Here is a 24,296-nt window from a genome sequence, read left to right on the forward strand (position 1 = left end):
CTGATCCTTTGTATGCCATGTGCTCTGGAACAAAACTGTTGCCAGTGCAGCTCTTGGTAGGGATTTGCAAAGATAAAAGGTAGAATACAAACATGCCCCTGATATCTTAGTCTTCAGAAGACTGTGAAGCCTTCAATCCAAGCTCTTACAGGACAGGAGCTTCTCATACACTCAGTCATCCATATGTTCCAGTAATAAAACAACTTTCTGCTTCTTATGCATTTCTTACAAATGCTTTCAATGTAAAACAAAGACATATAGGAAAACTTCAAAAAAGAAAGAATAACATCTCTTGTTCTTTACACGATGAGACTAACTAAAGCTCATAGAACATAATTTCTATTCCTTTAGCTCAAAGGATCAAGCATTCTTATATTGTTATATAAAGGTATAGCTACCAGCTGTACCACAGTAGAAATCAACAGTACACGTTTTATGTCAAAACACTGTTACACTGCTATCTTTTGAAACTTAAATCATTTAATAGGCTCAGAGCATTAATAATCACCTGGAAAAACAAAAGTAGATCCATATACCAAAGAGGCAGTCTTAATTCAAGACCATGTATGTTTAAAAAAAAAAATAGGAAAAAAGGAAAGAAAAATGTGAAGAGATGCTCAAAGCACCTATTCCATTGCTGAAAGTTGTCAAATAAACAAGGATATAAAAAGTATAAGAGACGAGACAAACAAATGACAGCTTTTTATGTAGAAAGAGACTCAGTTGCCCAGGAGAGGAAAAATACTTCCTCAAAGAGAACAATGGGCTGGTCAGTAGGTGCAAGCTCATCTCCTTTCATAGAGAAAATATCTGTCAAGTCTTCCACTACCAACGGCTAGATGGTGCTAACTAGGCAATAATGAGTATCAATTCCCTTAAAGTTCAAATGTATGAAAAATAAAATTTTTAAAAAAATCATTTTACAGAGTAAATACTATTTTTAATCAAAACCAATACTTCAAGAGTTGGAGGTATGACTCAGGAAACAGATCTTGACAAATCTATTCATCCAAGATGTGCAAAACAGAATAAATAGTAAACATCTAAAAACAAGAAGAATGTGCTTTCCTGCAGCAATGTGAAGTGTTAAACACCAGAAATAAAGCTTAGCTATTCAGCCAAGACATACTAAAGACTTTTCAGGACTTTCTTCTGCCAGTTCTAATACTGAGTGCTTGAAGGCAACTAAAAAGAAAACAAAAAGCCACCATCAAACAGAAACATACACACACAATACAGAAAAGCACTGGAAATACTGGCATCACAACAATGTGGGAAGACACCGGCACCCTGGCATTATAACAACCATCTTGCTGCAAGTACAACAAGTACAGCAGCCTATTTTTTAAAATACTTATTTGTGCCTTATTTATTTAGATAAACCCCTTCCAGAGTTGATTAAAACTATGCTAAAACCACTACATCCAAAATAATTAGAACTTAGCCTTGATCTTTCTACTTTGCTCCCCAAATTCACCTGTGAAAGTCTTAATACTTCTCTGATTTCCAGCATATTTTATTTTGCACACGAAATTACGTACATAAGCTAAAAGCTTGTATTTTTCACCTCCAACACCAGACTAAAGTATGACTAGACTCCTCATTCCCCTGAAAATACTTCCTGGCTCATTAAAAACAGACACACATGCATTTAGCAGTTTAAATGCAGATTAAGTGTCTTGGAAAAAAGTCCTGTAGCAGTGTAAGCTATAACTAATTCCCCTCCCTGTCCACAGATTTTTGGGTAATGAGCACCAGTTAACAAGGTATTACAGTAGGTTTCCCCATGAGCCCTCCCTGTTTCCACACATCTCTTAACACTTCACAGAAGCATTATTCCGAAGTAGTAGTATCTCCGTTTTGCTTTAAAAATACTGCAGTTACAAAATGAGAACAAAGTTCATTTTATATTTTTTCTCCACATAGTCCAAAACTAGTGCAATTTTATGCTGATTTTATACCTACGTATAGAAAAATAAGCATAATTATGGAAGAAAACAGCTCCCAAGAGATATTGAGAGCACAGCACAAGATAGTGGTGGGTAAGTATCTGAAGCAATAACCTTTTAGACTTGGGCTACTGCTATGCATGCAGACAAATAAACTTTGACAACTTCAGTGCTTGCAAAAGGTCAGTTTTACTCCATCTAAGACAACAAGGTTTGAATGGGAAAAAGCTGCCAGAAGTACAAATGGTAAGAGAACAAAAAGGAAGAAAATCAGAGCAGCAGGAGTAGTATTTTTCTTGATTCACCCAAATTGTCTGGTAAACACCAAGTATTTCACATTACAAGATGATACAGGAAGCTCTTGACTGATGCTGTCACTGGGTTCTGGGTGACAAAAACTTGTTAAAAACCTGACAGCTGCCCTTCCCAAGACACTATGTATTGTTCACTGTATGCACTGTGACACTATTGTTTAACATCCGTGCTGCGTCAGTGCTCCCTTTACCTCACTTTCCACCCCCTTCTTTTTAAAGTATATCTAACAATCAGGTGACTTTAAGTCACAAAATGACATCAGCTACACACTACCACCATCAGCTGTGACTTACTTCAGAACTGAAAGAGACTGTCTGCAATACACAGTTGGAATGTTTGTTTGCACAGCAAGTTTTGAACACGCAGGCTCCTTCCAAAAGTGTTTTTAGCACATATCAAAAAGTTTAGCATGAAAAGACAGCCAAGAAGCATCTTTCTAAGTACATTCAAAACAGGGCTGATGCTTGTTCTGTATTCCAGTTTCTCAACTTGTTTTGAAAGTGGACAGATGTCTCATGCCTGAGAACTGACAACTGTATTGCAGAAGTCAACATCATCCTTCCAGAAGTAATGATGACCTCTACAGAGATTCCTCAAGTTGCCACATCTTTCTTCTTGAGAAAGTGTTAAACATAGCAGAAAATGTTTTTGCTATTCTAGTACCCAGGTGAGGAAGGCAGCATACGAGACTTCCCAAGTGGGAGTTTTTCCAACAGGTAAAGGGCAACCTGACAAGGTTGAAGAAAACTGACAGCCTTGCCAAGACCTCACTGTAAATGCCACTTTTTGGGATGGGTTCAGCTCAGCAACCTGTTACTGCCAGAAACTGTTACAGAAATTCTATACCCAGGAAAACTGCAGTCACACTGGTGTATATACCAGTATGGAATACTGAAAGATGAACAACACTGAAGACCCTACTAGACCCCAAAGCAATACTGAAGCAAGTCTGCTGGCAGATTTCTGTACATCAGTGGACACCTGAAAGTGTCAGTCTGTAGTTAAGCTTGTATGAAAAGGATTCCCCTGGAGATTCTCTCCTCATTAACATACAAACACTTGGCAGAGCAGGATTTAAATAAAGATTCATTATCTTCAAAATATTTGTAATGTACCTTAAAGCTAAAATGTGATTCTCCAGCCTCTTTTTCTTCCAGATTGTCTACCAAATTTTAAATTATAAAGCAATTGCAGCTAATTTTATCTTACAACAGATCTGAACTTGCACAAATAACCACTATGAAGAGAAGTTGCTTTTAACATGTTTTTCTTTACATGGCTCAGGGCCCAGATTTTCTGATCTTGAAAAGAACATGTCCAACAGGAAGTCAATCCATGCCAAGGTAGTTCTTGTTCATAAAGTAGATAGAGCGGATGCATTCAGAGTTGAGATAACTTCAAAGTTCTTTCTCAGGAAGGATTTAATTCTTCTGACAGTGTAGTCCATAGGGAGGAAGTGACCATGTACCTAAACCACTGTAATAGCACAGGAAAGCACTAACACGAGGGTAAGTCAGCCACAGTTTCAAGTTTTGATGGATATTTTTTTCATTCCTTCTTCCAAAAGCCCTTTTCGCACTACATTAGAAATGCGGGTCCAGAAAGAAAAGCTTTAAAAACCAACAGAGATATCTCAACCTTCAGAATCAAATCCCAGCATCTCAGATGCTGCTCTTAAGATTTTCCCATTAATACGGGGCTCCTATTTGAGAACAAGCTTTCATGCTTTGTGGTCCCTCCAAACAACATAGATGGAAGAGAAACAGGGATGTTTGTAAACCATGACCCAAGCAGGTGTGCATGCACATAAGATCTGTCTTGCAGTTTTATAAGCCATTAGAAGACAATACAAACCTTAAAAGGTGCAAGTGTTATTTTCCCCTTAGGCAAACAAAATATTAGTAACTAGTCAGGCTTATCTTTGTTTTATGGAACAGCCAGCTGCAATCGGGTTTTGACAGTATCTGTATTTTTGACATTATCTGTAGAACTTCAAATACAGGCTCTGAATTTGGAATTTGCAATGGATAAATTTAACTTCTACTCCATCATCTGTGAGCATCCAGAAGGTAAACTTTTCTCTTACAAATATTTAGTAGAGCCTAAAATCCAACACTGACATTGTATGTCAATAAATTAAAATGTCAATTTCCAGACTGGAAATACAAAACAGGACATATTTATATTACTCAAGACTAAAGTTTCACATGACAGAATAAGACATATCAAGCCATACAAAAGATTACTTCTCTCTAAATTCATATAAAAGTAAGACTTGTCTACTTCAGAATTATCATGAAAGTCCTACTACCAAGTTCAAATATTAAAACTGACATCCCAAAAGCTAAATCTGCTGTGCGTTACACCTTATTTGATAGAGGTTAAATGTATTCAGAAACAAAATATGCAGAAACAGAAGTTAACTTTAAAGGTGGCTAGTGAGAAAAATAAAAAGCCTGTGCCTAAATAAAGTAAGATTTCAATATGTTTACACAGGTTGGGCATTCAACAGGAACTGTGCTGCTAGTCTACTCAAATACCCTTGCAGTTAACTGCTTTCTAAAAGCAAAATATAATTGCATATGTTTCCATAACGTGTCGCTATCAAACTTACATTGCATTGATACGACCATACTCTAAGGTTATGTTTAAAAAAGGGATAGCATTGAAGTTAAACATACAATTTCTCCTGAAGTCTAACAAGATTTGGATCATTATCGGCTGCATCTCTCAAGACAAAGAATGTCATATTACTGCCAGCACAGCTCTGCACCATGTTAATGATATTTTAAGTCCAAGTACTATTACAACACATTAAATAGTTGATTTTAAAAAAAATAAAATAATATAATGCTGCCATCACCTGCCATTGCTGGGCTGTTGTGGAGAATGTCTGGAATGGTCTGAAGGCTCTGACCTCTGGTCAGGAGATCGTGAACGACTGCGGCGGGGCCTGTCATGGGATCGGTTGGAATGATCTGATGCCAGCGACTGAATTTCTGAAATGTCTGTTAAATAAAAGTTGTTTTTCATGAAATGATTGTAATTAAAATGGTGGCATGACCTGCTCAAATGGAAATAAGCTTTTGCAGAGAATTTTTATGAAGATGTTGAATCTATATTTACTATTTTGAAACAACTAATATTCCTGACAGAACAATTACAAGAATTAGAACTCTATAGTTTTCTCCCATTTTTGAAGGTGTAGATTTGAACCATATTCAAACAAGAATTTACCCACATGACAATCTCAGTCCTAACTCTTCTCCCACCTCCTCCCATCCCACTTATTTATTTCACATCTTTACAACACAGAGAACTCCTCTCTCCCTTTGGAAATCACGTTTATTCGTACTCACCATCTCTTTCTGACGCATTAGCAGAATGAATACTGTCAGAAAGATCAGGGACATTCAACAATGTAGCTCTTTCATCTCGCTGAACGACCATCTTCAATTTGCCCTTTGACCTTTCTATTAGTGTTTTTGCATCTGCTAAGGACATATTTTCTGTCACTGTGCCATTTATCTAGAAGAGAAAAGAGCATATATAAACTTACTGAGAAAAACACAGTGAAACTCCATATATATATATCCACAGATTATGTTTAGAAATATCCAAGACATTTACCCAATTACCAACATAAAATGAAAGACTATTAGGCTAATCCAAACTATGTAGCATAATACAGAAAATTATTTTCACCTTTCAAAGGCAAAGCCTCTACCACCAATACAAAACTTTTAAAGTACTGGTTGCATTTTTTGAAGCACCACTGCTAATCAGCAGTGTTAGGAATGGCACATTTTTCTGCACCAACACATTTACATCAGTATCTTCAAATAAAAAGTGTTAGTATGAATTAAAAATCCCTGGATATATTGATTTAAAAAAAAAAAAAAAAAAATCAACATTTAAACTGAAGGCAAGTTCCAGTACTGCTCAATGGCACAACATCTGAGAAATATTGATTTATACTTCAACTGATTGATCTCTGAAATAATTTGGTAAATCATATATCTTCTATCAACAATAATTATGCTATTAAGAGACAGCTAGTTCTAAGAACATTTGCACAACACTCTTCCCTTTGAGCCAACATCACCACCATTTACTGTACCTTCAGTACAACATCTCCTTCCTGAATATTGCCATCTCGTGCTGCCAGGCTATCCTGTGATATTTCCTTCACAAATATATGACTTGCCAACCGTAGACCATATTCTTTATACATCAGCAATAAAAGAAAAAAAGAACTGATGAAACAGCAGTAAAAAAAATAGGGAGGTATGTGAAGATTTACATTTACACTGGAAACAGAAAGGACAGTGAACTTGGCACATGAAGGGCTGTAGTGGAATTACACTATGGATTTACTATTATATCAATCTCTTCTAACTCTGCCTGTTATCAGTGCTGTTATGCAATAGCTTAATTTAGACACTACATACAGTTTGTCCTTTTTCAAAAAGACAGGCACTGAAGACTCAGCTAAAGCATATGGAAAGCATTCAGCCACTGAACACCAAATGTCAGGTGCACAGCTGCAGTTTGTTTACATTATATGATACTTTAATTAAGCCCATGTATTTTCGAATATGAAAAACACCACCAGAAACACAGCAGTTTTTAAATTTTCAGCTAGCTACTGGTAAAATGGGCCAACAAACTCTTTTAACAGCACTGCTCCTACAGTGAAGCACTTAACGTAACGCTGAATGAAGCGGTTGGCCTTTAAAAACCAGCAAAAGTCTTAGCAAGAGAATAACATACAAGTTACCTTCGTTCTTCCTTGATTTCACCAGTGTTACTTTGGTGGGTTTTGCAGGCTGACTTGATGTAACCGACCTTCTGTCTGATCTTGGTGATAAGCTTCTCTCTCTGCTAGCACTCCTGTCTCTTACCCAGCTTTTTTCATGCCTTCTGTTAGCACTTAGACCACTACGGCTGCTTCTTGGATCACGTATCTCTTCATCATAGCTATCATCCTCATTTTCAGACACTGGCTCAGGTTCCGGTCGAGCCACCGGAATCTGAATTTTCTTCATCCTTCGGATAGTCTACAACCAAATACTAGATATCAGCTTCTGGTTGTGTAATGCTTATGGTGTCACTGAAGGTCAGAAGACAAGCCAATCCCAAAACTCCCAAGAAAACACATATATGTATTTATGAACACCCTGACTTATTGCATCCTCACTATAAAGATTCTACACAATCAATATAGATTACTAGAAACATTTTTTGAGTGGTATGCTTGTTTTTACAGCCGTTTCAGTCCTTTCTGGTTCCCAAAAGAGTGGCAAAATTATAACATATTACAATAATACTTAACAAAATATTCTGTCCTCAGAGCTGCACATTTGAATGGTCTCTCTCTTTGCTTAAACCCACAGATCAGTTACTGGCATTGCTAAAAAACTTCCTTTTCCTAACATATAACCTACTATACACTCAGTGTGTTACTGACAGAAACTCTCTTCAACTTTGAAGCCTCCCCCAAAGCAATATTTAAGCAAGCCACAGAGGAAGAACATTTTCACTCAAAGTTCAAAGGTGGTTTACGCTAACCTAGTCAGCTGTTTCCAGAAAAAGCCTCAAGCCTGTTTAGAGACTTATTTGCCACATGTTACAGAACTGAACCAAGTTATAGCATCAAGTTTTCAGTAACTGCTTTTCATTACATTATTCTATACACCAAATATATAAGATGCTGAAAGCCCTGCACAGCTCACATTCTGGTTTGTGCAAGCTTTAAGAAATTGCTAAACCTACAAATACAAAGTATAACACACTTTTTGCAAGTATATTAAAAGCAGAAGAGCACTAGAAACCTGTCAGCATTAAAGATTTTCTACAAGCCCTAAAGGCTGTTTTCCTGAACTAGTTGTTAGACATTGTGCATTTCTGTTTAATTTTTTGTAAAAATGTCAAACTTCTACAGAACACCAGATTACTACCCTTAAGTGAAGACCTGTACATTTTGCAAAGTTCAAAACCAAACCACTTTGAATAAGCCTACAGAATTATAGGAATTAAGATAATTATACTTTATTTTGGCAAACTGTTTACTGAACATAAAAAGAATGGTGTTAGTGGCCTGAACTGTGGGTAAAGTCCTTCAGCATACAAAAGCCTTTGAAAATCTTGGTAAGAGTGCTTTTGGCAAACTGAGAACTTTATCATGAAGAAAAGGAGTCCAAAATATCCAGTGCTACATTACCTAAATATCATAATTTACATTAAAAAGTTAATAAAATTGAGTGACCCACATGATAAACTCATATTGTCACTTATAACATGCAGCACCACACAGGTATTCTTCTAGTACCTTGCACCATGCATGTATTTCAAAGACAGTACACCATTTCACTTTTGCTCTATAAATACAAAATTTAAGGAAGCTTAAATCTTTTAAGACATTCACTTACAATTTTGGCATTCTTCCCACTTTTCCTCAGCTGCTGAACAGCAAATGCATGCTCAACATTATCCATTGAAACTCCGTTAACCATTGCAACACGGTCATTTTCTCTAAATGAAAAAAATCACAATGCACAACATAAATACTTTATGCTAAGGGGAAAATAAGGGGGAATGAGTGTCATTGACCAGACTAACTGTATTATAAACCTACTATACAAACAATTACAAATAATTATCTTGAGAGCAAAACAACTGAGAGGTTTACCTACCAGTGACAAAGATGAACCCCCCCAGATCAGAATACAGGTATAGTCTGTCACTTACTGCAGCAGTCCTTCTGCTGGGCCTCCTTTCAGCACATCAGAAATAACTATTGATGTCTCACCACTCTGAAAGTGAGGATTATCTCTTCCTCCAGATATTGCAATACCAAAACCAAATCCAGGGGCCTATAACATCACAGAAGGAATATTTTTATTACTTCCTAATATTTACATGGTCAAAATTCACAGTCCTCTATCAAACACAGAAAGGTCCTATGGGATGAACAAAACTTTTTGCAAGAAAGAAGGATCAATGGACCATGCCATGTGATTCAAGAACAGGAGAGCAATCAAAATTAACTATAAACACTTTTGGAAGGCATAGAGTCTTAGCCTAAGTATCTAATTTCTCCCAAGAGAGATTAGAGTTACTTTTTTATGACCTGGGCCTCAGGTGGTCATTAGCAAGACCTCAATATTCAGTAAGCACAACATACCATACCACAGTATAAAGATATTGATTCAAACCCGTATCACATCCTGCAACACTTTCTTTGAGGTTTCACAGTATGGCATTTACCCAGCTTGACCTCACTTAGCTCAGGAACCAACAGGATCACAGCACACAGTAGTACGACTGCAGGCTCAGTTCTTAGGAATACCAAGATCACTTGTACCATTAAATACATCAAAACCTTGTCAGCACTTGCAAATCATCTGCATCTTAACAAAAGTAATTTGCTTCAAACTTTTCCCTCTAGGGTGACCTGCCACTACAGCAAGGCCAATGCCTCTGAAAAGTTATTCTTGTTATTTCAGGATCAAGAATGATGCTTACATTTCTGCCTGGAAGCAGTGGGGGTGGGAAATAAACTTTATAAATGTTAACTGATTCACAAACTATCTAGTTTCTCCATCATTGCCCAGAAAACAGTAAGAAGGATATTACCATTTAAATGCTGTATTCTGCTCAAGAATTTACTTTGAAGTTCTCGACTACGCATTACAGTCAGTGGATGGGAAAGATGAGGTTTCAGTCTATTTCACACAGCATATACTTCATGCTGGCAGACTTACTCCTTTCTTCTTCAGACTTTGACAAACATGACCAGCTTTAGGAATGAGTTTCATAAAGTGAAGGCAGAAGCTACATGGCAGTCTGCACCTGGCTGCAAGACACATGATATTTATTCCCATTTCCCCCAAAATAAAGGTCATAAAAAGTTAGTCCAGATTTAGCCTGTAAGCAGTAAATAAATAGGACCATACAATATTAAAACAAAAGGCTGGAGATTCACTGTTCAGAAATCAATTTCAACATTTAGCAAATACTGTTGCTAGGTATGAAGAACATTAAGTTGGTCTAACAAGTGGGGGGAGTGGGGTGGAGTACACCTTACTGCTTCTACATTAATTTTAATTCATTAAAGGAAAACTGGACATCTTTTCAAGATGGAGCCCATCCAGATCAACCAGAAATCATGGCTGGGATTCAAGAATTACTAAATGAAACCCTGTGCCATGCAAGAGGACAGTCTAAATGATTACAATTGCCTACTTAAGATGAGAGATGAGGTTTTTGTTTGGTTTTATTTTCTAAGTAGTAAACCAAGAGAATATATAACAGGCTATGAAAATATGTAACAAAAACCTCTTTCAAAACAGTAATATTTCCCCTTTTTCATATCACTGCTGCTTCTTTGAATATTCCATTACGCCCATATACTTGGATGGGGAAGGAAAGGGAGAAGACAAAGACATCCATGTCAAACTTCATTAAATGTTCTCTACCTTTCCTTACGCCATGAACAAAAAAAATTCTCATAGCTCTTCACTCATGACAAGAAATAAAATCATTAGGCCAGCAGAGATACAGAAACTCACTACAAATCTTTTCTTGGTGCTTACCATTCTATTTTTTAAGCAGATTTTCAAACCAGATCACCACCATTAAGACAACTAGTTCCACATTCTCCATGCTATTCCTTTTCAAGAAGGCCTGAAACACTGTAATCTCATATGTATACATCAGTCCCACGATTAGTCAAATGCCTTCTAATAACATAAGTCTGAAGAAATACTCTACATTATAAAGTATAAATGAAACCCTGAATCTTTTTAAAACTTAAGACTTTAAATAATCTGCCAGTGAATCTCAGCCTACAACTTTTCATTTTATCATGCTGCCTATCTTCAGCTTAAGAGATAAAGAATATGATGAACTACTCTCAAAATTGAACTTAGCTCCTAGACATGTCTGGAAATAGCAAGATGGCCAGTACAGATTATGCAAGATACAAACACATAACTTAACTAAAATCACATATTTATTTTTTTGTTTAAATCTGCCACATCACAAACTCACCTGTTAAAAAATTCACCTGTTAGATATTGTAGTGACAACTCAAAGCAAAACAACACCCCCCTCTCCCCCCACCCCCCCCCCCAAAAAAACCCCCATCAAACACTCACCACACTGAAAAACAACCCAAAATGTACTATTCTGCTCTCCCACGGTACAGCAGCATGGGAGGAGCAGAAAGGTTCTTCAGGAGAAGGAGACACATCTAACACAGACACACAGAGCTTTAGTTCCAAGTATGAAGAAATCCACATAATCTATGATGTGCATGGATCCTCCTTACGTCTTTTACACTTAAGTATACAAAAGCAGAAGATCTCTCAATAAAACATGAACTGTAGCTACCTGATAAGCTTTAGCTGAACTTGACACTGGCTCAATCTCTTACAAGCTAAGCAGCAGTCTAAGAAGTTGGAAAGATAGTAAAGAAAGGGAACAAAACTTGTTTAGAAGTTCAAGCCTCTTCTCCTCTAAAAAAGTCTCCATTAAGACTTTTGCACAATCATGCTGGAACTCACCAACTACTGCTTTAAATCACAATGCAGACTGCTTCTGTGCTCTGTTCCAGACTCTCTCATACCCGAAACAGATGGATTAAGAAAACCCCTCATGTTTGAATTATCAAAGTGCCTCAGCCAACATGCATATATACTGCAACTACTGGGATTAAATAGGCTATTTCCCAAGTCTGTATGACATCTCTAGCAAGTAAAGGTCGCAGACAAAAACCCTTCAGAAGAAGTGAGTAAAGCTGCATTTTTCAACAAGTCCCTATGTAAAGCACCCCCTTCTCTTCTGCGAGGCTCATCTCCCAAAGTTTATATAACACAGTAATCCCTTTTTAAAGGGCCATTACAGGATCCAAACCTTAAAAAAAAAAAACCCAACACATGTATCTTCAAGGTATTTAAAACTTCTGAACTGCCATTAACTGATTTATAGATCAGTAACTATCCCTATAACAATGCAGAAGCACTTTTAAGATGTTTAATCCCTCAGACACCACATGTAAAAAAAAAATCAAAAAAAAAAATAACCCACAACTCATCAGTTGATTATACAGATAGAATACCTTACAGATCTGCTACTGTGGCTTTTTTATTTCAGGAAAAAACTGCATACAAATGATAATTGGTTTTCTAAAATCTTATGAGTACTACCTAAACTGCCTTTTGTTTTTACAGGTTTGGCTAACTTTATGGAGCCCATGAAGAGTTAAAGGAATCCTACTCTGCCATAGACAGAAGCAATGGAGTTATAGTAGAGAACAGCACAGGCTTAAAACAAAGTAAAAATGTCAGTGCTGGAATTACCTACAGGATAGAGATAAGTCTCAAAACAGGAATAAATATAGTTCAGAATATTCTACGAAACTTTGCCAACACAAACACAGCACCCAACAAACTACTTGCATTCCCCCTCTATTTTTAAAGCTGTTCATTCCAATAGATATTAGTGGTCCTTACTCGTTAAGTAGTTTCAATCAAATACCATGAAAGATACCCTGGTTCCTACACAGTTTCTTTGGGACACCTGGAGGGACAACAGATCTGCTTGCCATTGTGAAGAAACACGAACTGATCTAGACTGGCATCAACTCTGGACTTGTCTGCCTTTCCCAGAGAGACTTACTAAGGGTTTAAACAAATTTATACTGGACCTCCATCTTCCAATTACTTGTCTAGCTTCATTTCTGAACGCAAATACTGACAAAAAGGCACAAAAAGGTTTGTTAAAAGAGCTTTGCAGGCATACCAACAAAACAGGAAGCCTTTAATGGGAAGCCTGACTTGCATCTATCCCATAGAAATTCAGCACATGTTAAGTATCTTAATTCCATCATACACAGCCCTTTACTGCCTTCAGCTAAGCCAAATCAGAGGGACATTTTAGTGTGCCTCACTACATAGTGAGTTCCATTCTTCAGAGTGTTCTGTGTGTGGCTGACAGTGGAAGTTCTATGGCAGTTCTGTAGCTCAGCCAAGTCAAACAGATAAACTCACACAAAAAATATTCCACAATCACTCAGAGTGGCAATTCTGCAGCAGAATTCTAGATATCCTTGAGAATAACTGAGATCTGGATGCATTTTGTTCCTTCCAACTAAAATGGAGTCATCTCATTTATTCAATAACCTAACACTACAAGAACGTCACAAATAAAAAACAACAACAAAAACCCCACAAACAAATCTGCAGTTGCTCTCCTAAATCCTCTTCCCAGTGCTAAAGATAAATTCTAAGCACCAGTTTGCTTCACATTAGTGTAAGAGTTTTGGTTTTGTTATCTGGCAGATGAAATTCATTGTTTGGTTTTAACTGGCTAAATTAAGACTATCATATTATTAAGAGTACATGCCATCAGCTTTCAACATCCAAATGAAAGATACCTATTCAAATAACAGTTAAACCAGTACAGTTGGCAGAAGTTTGGCACGTGAAGTATCAAAACTGAAACCATAATCAAACCACACTTTTCACTGATATACTATACAAGGACATCTGACTATGTGCAAAGACGATTTCTAGTTCCTATCTATTATTTCACAATTTGCTTGTGATAACACCATATTGCAGCATCTCATTATTCCTTTGGCTCACTGACTGAACACGTCATTTTCAAGTTTCACTGAAGTAACTTTTTTTGAGTGTAAGACAGTACTGATGTAGTGACTGATATGAGCAAACAAAAAGTTTAAGTTTACAGAAGCTCCAGGGATGCCTGGACAGCTTCAAGAAGGAAAAATGAAAGGCAATTACATACAGAAATTATACTGCTTGCACAAGAACTTGCTGACCTAAAAAGCATTGGAAGCTTGAAAAGTAGCCTAGGTAACTATGACTACTCGTTTTTTGTTTTACTCATACTTTCTTTCTGCATGTGGTTGCAGTTAAAGACAGGGTATTTTGTCAGAAAGCCTTCTGGTCAAGCTGAGTGTAATCACTCTCTTCTTAAGAGGGCAAGCTCTCAATGATTATTTTTAATCAAAAATATAAACTCTTTACTGTGTCTCTTGTACAGCCTCACAATAGCTACATCAGAAATCAATTTGATAAGAGTAACTCAAGGTAAGAGTCAACCTAAATGTAAAAGCTGTCTTCCTATTCACTGACTCCCCATACACATTCCTTTGACAAAGGTGCACATTCTGGCTGCTCAAACCTGCTATTTTCAGTCACTTTAAGAAAGGGGCAAGAAAATAAGGCAATTTTTAACACATTTATACTTAGCTACAACATTTTATGCCACTGCAAATAAAGTTTTACAACACTGAAGTATAAATTACAGCATGATTATTAACGAACACTTAGATTTCTAACTACTTTCACTTGCCTACAGAAGTAATCTAAAGCTTTTTTTCTGGCATGGTTATTTGCTGGCAGACTTATCTCTGAAATCCAACAAAGAAACAGAGTACTATCACATGGAGCTTTTACAACACTTCTAAATTTAAACAAAGAAATATGACAGTTTCCTTTTCTTTTACTTCCTGACACCTGGCTTTTTCCTATTGTTTTCAAAAACTACCCGTATCCTGCGTTAGGCAGACACAACCAACTGTATGAACTTACCCTGTGAAGAGTCACTGTGTGTTGTTCCCATATAGCTGTTTCTTCCATTGTTGTGCTCTAAAGAGAAAAAAGAACCCAAACATTAGACTCACTGTCAATCACTATACTAAAAGACTGTATAATACCACAGAAACTTACACTCAAAAGTAACAGTAATATTCATGTTGAATAGCTACAGAGAAGTAGGGCTGGCTCATTCGTTACACATTTCCTGTCTTTGTATGTCACATCTGAACTTCCCGTGCTCCCAGGGAAGTGGGGCAAGGTTAATAATAAGCAAAATAGATTTCTAACCATTATGTATTTGAGATCTTGAAATTATAAAGAACTTTAAAAGGAAGGACTACAAGAACAACTTGTGATGCAGGCTCTCTTGTGAATTAAGTAAATAAAGTTGGTCCAAAGCCCACTTTCCGTTTTCCACTGTGATCAGCTGTATTTATATTCTAACTTACATACTTCATAATTCTGTGAACATACTCTTTTTGCATGTTCTAGCTGTACAAAGAATACCACTAATTCATGGATGCCCACCTATAGTTTGCAGTACCTGTGATACTGTATTATGCATACAGGTCACATAGACTCTACAGTTTAGAACAGGCTAATTTCTTTGGTGCAGAGTAGGACTGCAGAAATAAACGTGGTCCTCTTTAAGGGAACTGAATTAAACAGTAACATTATGACAATATTTACATACCTACAATTCTGCTTCAAAGAGCAGACATTTGCACTACTTAATGTGCCACCACAACCAAACATTGGAAAGGACAAGATGGCTTGAAGGAGGAAAACTAGCAGAGCCAGAGGCCTGGAAATGGGCAGAAAAGTCAGCAGAAAATACAAAGAAAACATCATGAAGTCTCCCACTCTAGTACTGTACATTTTCTACCTTTCCAGAGGGAGTTCCCAGTGTTTTGCTCCATACTCTCCCCTCTCATAAGCAAGCAAACCACTAAAGAACAGAATGAGAACACAAACATCTCAATCTCAACAGAAACAATGCAAGAGTGTTTTGTTTCTTTTAAATCTACCTTGTTTCAGTTACTGTAACTCAGCCACTACAATAAAAGGTACTCCTAACTTTTAATCCAGTCCTGTACTGTAACAGGGAACAGCAGCTGGAATGTTACTCTCCTAATCAATAGCTCCGAAATCTTAATCCAACTTTGTAACATCAGAATTTGCAACAAGGTTTAAATAGTGAGTTCTTCTTGTGACCCCGATGTGCTACATTACTGCTAATTCCTTTTTCAGGATTCGCTTCTGCTGGAAGTGTTGATGCAACTTAATTGGGTTATACTTCATTCAAGCAGCTTTTATTCCCCTCCATTCAATACCAATGTTACTCCTTTGCATTACAAATTGATTCAACTCCACCCCAAAATTAGATTATTTCTCTCCAGCTTTTTAAAGTAGACCAGATATATATTAAAACGGTAATGATTTAGACAGAGCCATCTCTGAAACAAAACAAGAATGTTTAGCTTGCTAAAAACAGCTAATGAATACTGATTTTCTTCCCTATTTCTGATGCTCTCATTCTGTCTTATTTTTGGCAAGAACTTCTCAGGCTGAACATCTTGTCAACAAGTGAAGAATTATCTCTGCAAGTGAACTTCTGAAAGAAAGAACTCTAGCTCCTATTCAAAAAAAGCAACATGAATCTAAAAGACTGCAAAAATTGCAGTTTACATTTTTATTGAAATACGTCATCTCATATCTATCTGAGATTATCAACAGGTTAACCCGACTGGCTCACTTACTGCATTTGTCCTAGCAATGCCACCCAGGTACAATACTCCATCAGCAGTCAAAAGCACTTTTGCATAGCACAGTTTTGGGCTACTTGGCTAACCAAGTACCAGATTTCAGTGGTTCCAAGTTCTTGTGCCTCACTGTTGACTCAGTACACAGGGCATGGTGTAAACACACGAACTGGTCCTGGGTATGGCAAAGCCCGATATAACACAGTTTAACCAGCTAAGCACTCCTCCCACTGGATCTGAGAGAGCTTGTGATCTGGGAATTGGAGTAGGATAAGGTAACAAAAACAGCTAATCAACAACTAAGAAAAAGGAAGGGACCTATATAACATGCCTTTAAGAACTGGGAGAAGACTTACTACCTCACAGAACACCAAGACAAACCCCCCAAAACCACTTGCATAATCTCTTCCTAAAACTGACCAGGGTGTTCACTCCTCAATCGACTGACCCTGCCTGCCATTTTTTATGGCTGTTCCCTTTCTGCAGAAACTCAGTCTTTCCATTTTCTTTACTTGTTCTTCTCCATTTCTTGTTCATACTATCTCATCCACTCATCTATTGCTAGATTTTTAAGTAATACATTCATTTCAAATTCACAAGACTTGGAAACTTCAAATATCCATTAGCTAAACAGACAACCAAGTGGTATGTTATTTTCATTCTTTCCGCATGCCCAAACACCAATCAAGAACAGTGGAAAAAGTTCAAAAGCAGCCTGAGGTAAGTTGTTGGCTTTGACACAAACTGCTTAGGTTAGTTTCTCATCTGTAAAGAATTGCATCACTCACAAGACTGAAAGTTTAATGAAGACATGTGAAGGTACTGACCCTACCAAGTAGTAACAACTGAGGCAGAGGAGCTTAGTTTGCACCACCATCAGCAGAGATCCCTGCTGTGGTGCTGCTCTTAGACCATGCTCGCAAAGTGCTCTACTTTTCATGCAACCTTTGAATTTCAGTAATCTTGTAATCAGGAATCTTAATTCCAAAGTCTCTGGAAATGGCAGACACTGCTTGTAATTAAGGTGTACGGTCAGAGTAGGTCTGCAGTGTTAGTGCCAGAGCCCCGCTGATTGCTGGTGCCGAGCTTGCTATCCCAAATAAGGTCACTCATCACTGATTTAGGGGAAATCAAGATGACTCAGCAGGAACTGAGAAATACATACAACTTAATACCTCAGAAACTAGGACAGTGTGAGAATACTAAGATGCTACAGTTTAGGGTTAGAGTAACTGAACAGAGACCATTAAGTACCTTTGAAATGCAAGTGAAGAACTGACAGCCTTTGGAACTTTATAAACTCCAGATACTATTATGTATGGTTCTTTACACATATAAAAATAACAGAAAGAGAATAATGGTATTGTGACTTCAGCATTGGAAAAAATAAATATATATATATATATATATATTTTATGCTTCTGCTTCAAGAGTTTTCTTAAGCTCATGTTAAACACCATTATACAGACAATTTGTAGCACTCCCAGCTCTATACACGGCAAATGGATGTGTTTGCAGGCTGCTTCTTGGTTTTGTTTTCTCACTAAGGACAATGAGATTAATACATTCTCAGAGAAAATAATATTTAGGTATCTAACTTAGAACAGGCAGATTTTCAGGTCTTCCTCTGGCCAATGCAAGATAATGTACCATGGAAAGCGACAAAGTACTTTTTGTATCTTTACAAACCCGATTTTGCAGATCAGCATTGACAGCTGTACTGCACACAATAAAATGAAGCAACTACTTCTGCTACCTCAGGGGGCATATTGTTCCTATTCTCCACAAAATACAAGAGAGGAAAGCTATCTATCTGTGACAGATCCAAGTCCCTGCTCTAACCCTTTCAACCACAACAAGCAACCTACAAAAAAACTGAACCACCAGATTACACACTTAACTACATAAAGAATACTACCTTTGCTCCCAAGCATGCAGCCTCATGTTGCAGCTTTTACACACTCCTTACTTCCAATAAAATACCAATTTCTAAAAACATTCCTATTTGTCTCAAAATAGCTTTCTTATTCAAGATATGAAAAAAAAAGATAAAACAGAACTGGTAAGGGGCTGTAACAAAAGAAGGAACTAAGTTTAGATTTAGTGTTGGTCTCTTCAGAAAGACACAGCAGACACTCATATACCTTATTTATCTTGCTGCATTTCTATTTGGCTTCTACAATTAATTCTCAATTATTCTTTGGAAGCCCACACCAGCAGTGGGATGCTACTTAACTTAAAAGTTTTAAAGGTTAAAATGCAGAATCATTATACTTTGATTGCACTTACGGGAACAAGAATTAAAAGTACTTAATGCAAAAACTAGTATTTGCAACTGCCACAAGAATTTCTGCAGGTTTGTTGGGTACCTTGAGGATTTAAAATCCATTAAAAAAATAAAAAATAAGTCAAAGTCAATATCCAAAACAAACAGCTTCCTGAGGAAGTTCAGAAAAGAAAACAATCTTCCTCAGCCAGCCCAGAGCAGGGAATGAGGAGGCAATTCCCCCCTGCCAATAGCACCTTTAAGCACTCAGCTTGAGCACTGTGCTGCTTCCAACACCAACCAAGACAACTTCCTACAGATATTCCCCTTTTTCATTGCCTAATTAAACTACATACATCTTAAAATGAGAACAGACTCACTCCAACTCTCTTGTAACAAAAGCCTTCAGCTCACAGAAAAAAAAAATTAACAAAAAAATCCCAACAATTTTTTACCAGCTGTTCCCCTGCAATTAGTGCAATGAAGACAGAATCCTACTGTAGGATTGATTTTATCAACTGAGAGATTTATCTTACAGTTTTTATACAATATATGCAATGCACCACATTTACTCTACAGAGCACCTTCAGAGATATTTGAGCTATTTCAAATACTGGAAGCCAACTACTACAGCAAGTGTAACCAAAAAGGAGGGTACTCCAAGGCAAGAAAAACACAGCAATATGCACACTGCAAAAACAGGGTGTTCGCATTCAGAACTAAGGTATTTCTGTACCAGACCTTGCAAGCAGCCTATATCCTTGACTTTTACATAACCATCCCTCTTTCCAAGCAGGAAAGACTGTTACCCTAAATATATTTTTGAGGAAAGACAGACTACAGGATCGGACAGAACAGCTCAGGGACATCTGCAGAAACAAGCAACATGCACCTGATGCTATTTGATTATCTCTTTTACACACCAATGCTAAATGGAGCAGAAACATCCACTGAAGCATCTTCTTGGGAGACCTTTATTATATAAAAAATAAATAAAAAACCCAAACAAAAAATAAACACACCAATAAACACACAACAATAACCCAACACACCAACAAACCCTCCACAAAACTCATTCATTACTGACACTGAGAAACCAGTCATCAATTTCACCTTCTATCTAAATGCAGATCCATGGAAGCAACATCTACCGTCTATTTTGGATACAGAAATGCTAACCTTATTCATTTTTTTCTATTTCTCACACTGCACAAGTCCCAAGCTCTAGTCAAGAATTCCAGTCCTTCTCCACACTTGTCTACATTCAACAGGTCACCTCATGAAAAGTCTGTATTAAGAAAGTCACCATTATTAAAGCAAGTCTTTAGATGACAACATGCAATGCAAGTTAAAGAAGAAAGAAATAAAAACCAAAACCAAAAAAACAAACCACCACCACAACCAATGAAAACCAGCAAAACACATACAGACTTTTCAACACTTACTTAGATCAATGTAAAGGCAGAAAGTCTCTACTAGAATAGTACATATGTACTGCTTGGACAACAGAATTTGTCAAAATTTGACAGAAGTATTCATCTTTACAACATGAATAACAACTTTGGAAGAAAAACTAGGACTAAGTTTATATAGATGCATATTTTCAGTAATAGCTAGGTTCTTTCACCATTCTACTCAATTCTCCCTATGCTTCCAGAACCACATGAAACTCCATGAAATACTAACCTTACTAAATACAGTTTCCACTGCTTCCTGCTCTAAGATTCCTAAGATTACTTACTATATTTTCAACAAAAAATACCGCACACACACACACGTATATGTATGTCCCTTCTGCTAGTTTTCCTGAAGAATTTTTGTGGAAGACATTTTTGCTCAGACACTCTCACTTCTATTTCTGGGCAATACTCTCTCCAAACTGAAAAAAAGAACAGCCAACTTCTTTTTTTAGGAAGACTTTCCCAGAATGGTTTCTCAAGTCCAAGCCTCACATATCACAGACAGCTCTCTGATCTCCTGGCATCATTAAACCTCTTTGTTGCTTTTGCTACTGCTCTATACAAAAAACAGTAGACCTTCCTTCCAAAAAAAAACCCTGATCAAGAACAAAATGATGAAATTTGGGGGGATATTACATTTTAGTGAAATAATTAAATACTGAATTATAGATCCAGTTAAATCTGAGTATTTTTAGAAGTGTTTATGGTACAGTAGTGAATATCATATCCCTGAACAGCAGAAGGCTAACGCTTGAGAGTAAGATGGCAAAACAAACCAGAATTTAAGACCCAAACACATATACATCTCAAATGATCTTAGGTCAAGTTACTTCAGATGAAGAGTACCACTCACACTATGGTAACAGTATCAGCCAGTGGCTAAGCAAAGTTTAAGAGTGTCATGATCTCTATGGCGTGGGAAAACTGTGTTTTAGAATTTGGGATCCTTGTCTGTTTTGCTTCTTTCCACTTTGCTTTCCAGCTGGCAATGAAATCATGCAGGATCACAAACTCTTAAGTGCTGGCAAGCAGCATTTCACAGATCACGACTCCAGGCCAGTATGCTAGCAAAACAGAACGAAAGTCACAACAGAACAGAAAGGCTAAAAAGCAAAGTGGTAAACTGTTTATGCCCATGTTCATCATCATCCCATCCGCCCATCCCCATCCCCCCAGTGAGGCTGCCAAAAGGAAGCACAGGTAGCTTGCAGTTTGCTTTTTGGTTTACTTTGGTTTAAGCCTTTACCACACTGTCCCAGGTCAGTATTATTAGGATTTAGAGGTTCCAAAATTAGAGTTTAGGTTTAACCCTAATTGAAAGTATTTATCTTCTCTTTATTTAAGCATGAACTTTTGCTCAGATTTTCTTTTCATGATTCAGAAAAAAAAAACCTTTAAGAAACTAAATGTAATATTTTAATTCTTTGTATGTCAGGGTGCAACTTGAAAAGCACTTATTTTAGTGTAATTACTTAAGCAGCACATGCTACCTTCATACTAGTTTCCACCCTCAAAAATACCCCTCTCCCCTGTATTATGCTTGTGCATGTTACACTTATGTATGTAGTCCTTTCTACATGTATCTGTTCCCCATCAGTTCATCTCAACCCCACTGACAGATGCTGCTAGTGGCACAGCTTGTAACCCAGCCCTGTTAATGTATAAGCTCAAACTCCAGCCACGTATCAGAGTAAAATAAGCTATAGTGAAGCATACAGATGGAGTTCATTAAGGATACACAGCTGTGATCAGTTTCACAGCAACTGACAACTTGGAATGCCAAATTCCAATTATGCATTACCTGCCTGTTTGTTTTAAAACCACAGGGGTAGGCTGGCCAAGGACGCTGTGCAATTTCCATCCTTGGAGGTGTCCAAGCTTCAACCAGACAATAACCCAAGCAACCTGTTGTTGCTGAACCTACTTTGAGCATGGGGCTGGAGTAGATGATCTTCAAAGCTCTCTTCTGACCTTGCTGTTCTGCACCTATTCTATAAAACAGCTGTAGTAAGAACTGCTTTGAGCAAAAGGCTGGGCTAGCTGATCTCTGAAGTCCCAACTTTAAATCTGCAATTCTATGCAAGTCATTTCCAGCACATTCCTGAAACCAAACCCAGTCATCCAACGCCAGCCATAGTCTCCATCCCTGCTCATAGATACAGTTTGGTGCTTATCACTTACTTAAGAACATGAGTTGAGTTCTGCAAGTATGGGGCTTTTTCTCCCCTGGCTGGAAAAGAGCAGCACAGCATCAGTACCCACATGAAGCATAATCGTACTGTATTAGTTTTATATAAGAAACCTCATGTATGTGACCATTGCTTTTGAAAGCCAAAATGCTCACAAGTGTAAGAAATGGCCACCAAAAAACAACCAACATGAAGACCAGCAAACAAAGCTTTCAAGTACCTAAGTCAGAATGTCTCTTATGCTGTTTCTAATTGAGAAAATCATAACCTACTTACCAAGCACTGCACCGTATCACTTTTAGTTCATTATATGCTAAAGCTCTGTCAAACAAGAGCCCCAGGATAGGCAAATACCATCCCACTAGGACAGAGCAGGATTCATTTTCCCCAAGATGCTACTCAAAACTTTTAAGTATCAATGATACAAATATGATTTTAAGAGCCTTGTATGACAGCCAAGTACAGATGCAAAGTTATGGCCTTGCCATCTTCCAGCTTCACAAGAGAACAACAGCACACATAGGTTAATGTCTCCTTAGAATGTTTGGTGCATTAGGGTTTTGGGGTTTTTCTTGTTTGGTTGATTTTGCAAATAGTTTCGTTTCAGAATTTTTTACTTTTTTTTGGGGGGGAGCAGTGAAAAGTGGGGTTTTTTTCTGTGGTGGGGAAGTGTTGTCTGTTTTTTGTTGTTGTATTTTAAAGCCTATACAGCCACAGCAGTACATCTTATGGTTAACTTACCAAATCCCAACATTAAGATTTTAAATGCAGGTACTCCAACCCCATAAATGGTACCTTTTGCCTGGTCAGGACAGATGACAACTACTTTTGCAGCTGCACAGTTCCACAGGGCTTTTTCCCCCTGATACCTACACACACACATACCCATACACCCCGAATCTCAGTACGAATAAGTATGTCCCTTTGTGTAGTAAGATTTTTTTTTTACAGGTACAAAATTTCTTCCTCTGAATTTCAACCAACCATTTCTAGTAAGAATTTGTGTGTTTAAGTGTCTTTCCCTACCCTGAACAACCACCCATATAGAGGTGGCATTTCTCCACACTCCCAATTTGTATAACTATCAGTTAAGAAGATTCAATTTTAGCAGTCACACAGCCGCTAGCACATCTGCAGAGCACACCATAACTCTTAAACTCACATCAACTCTACACATTCAAAGAACTAAGTTAAAAGGACACAATAATGAGGGAGTTTAAGGAGGAGAAAATGGTGAAAAATGTTAGATATTACAGCTCTTGTCAAAGAGTGACTTTGGTTAGAAAGGTATTAATAACTCTGGAGTAAGGAGTCAAACAGAGAGTTTGGTGTAAAAAGTGTGTAACAGAACACAAGATCTTTGTCATTTTTTAAAGTGCAGTGTTAGTAAGTTGGAGAGGGGAGAAAATGCAATGCAAACAATTGAGGAAATGAGAATTATAGCAGCATTGCAATACACTCCTGGTCAGAGGCAAGGTCAGATTTGGACAGGAGGACAAGGTAACAAATGCTACAGTAGTGATTAACGTTAGTGTGTCTGAAAGGATTATTCAGCTACCAGCAAGGAAAACATTTTTGAACTTTTTTACCTGGGAAGTGGAGAAAACATTTTTCCTCAGCAAAAAAAGACAATCCCCATCCTATTAAGAATGACTAGCTTTCTATTACTTGACCATGAAATTAAGTACTTTAACCTCACTTTCCAAAACATATACCTTGAAGAAG

The 24,296-nt window shown here is 37.4% G+C and overlaps 1 protein-coding gene across 1 annotated transcript in view; it reads right to left on the reverse strand.

The window, feature by feature from the left end:
- The window catches only part of TJP1 (tight junction protein 1), a 74,768-nt gene that overhangs the window by 30,048 nt on the left and 20,424 nt on the right, over positions 1-24,296 (reverse strand). The window contains exons 2-8 of the mRNA XM_034066457.1: positions 14,888-14,944; positions 9,015-9,139; positions 8,696-8,798; positions 7,045-7,324; positions 6,385-6,488; positions 5,624-5,792; positions 5,128-5,272 (exon numbers count right to left, since the gene is read on the reverse strand). Of these exons, the coding sequence (XP_033922348.1) occupies positions 5,128-5,272; positions 5,624-5,792; positions 6,385-6,488; positions 7,045-7,324; positions 8,696-8,798; positions 9,015-9,139; positions 14,888-14,944 (983 nt within the window). The remainder of the gene's footprint in view (positions 1-5,127; positions 5,273-5,623; positions 5,793-6,384; positions 6,489-7,044; positions 7,325-8,695; positions 8,799-9,014; positions 9,140-14,887; positions 14,945-24,296) is intronic.

The sequence above is a fragment of the Melopsittacus undulatus genome, chromosome 9 (assembly GCF_012275295.1).
Source record: "Melopsittacus undulatus isolate bMelUnd1 chromosome 9, bMelUnd1.mat.Z, whole genome shotgun sequence".
Classification (NCBI taxonomy): Eukaryota; Metazoa; Chordata; class Aves; order Psittaciformes; family Psittaculidae; genus Melopsittacus; species Melopsittacus undulatus.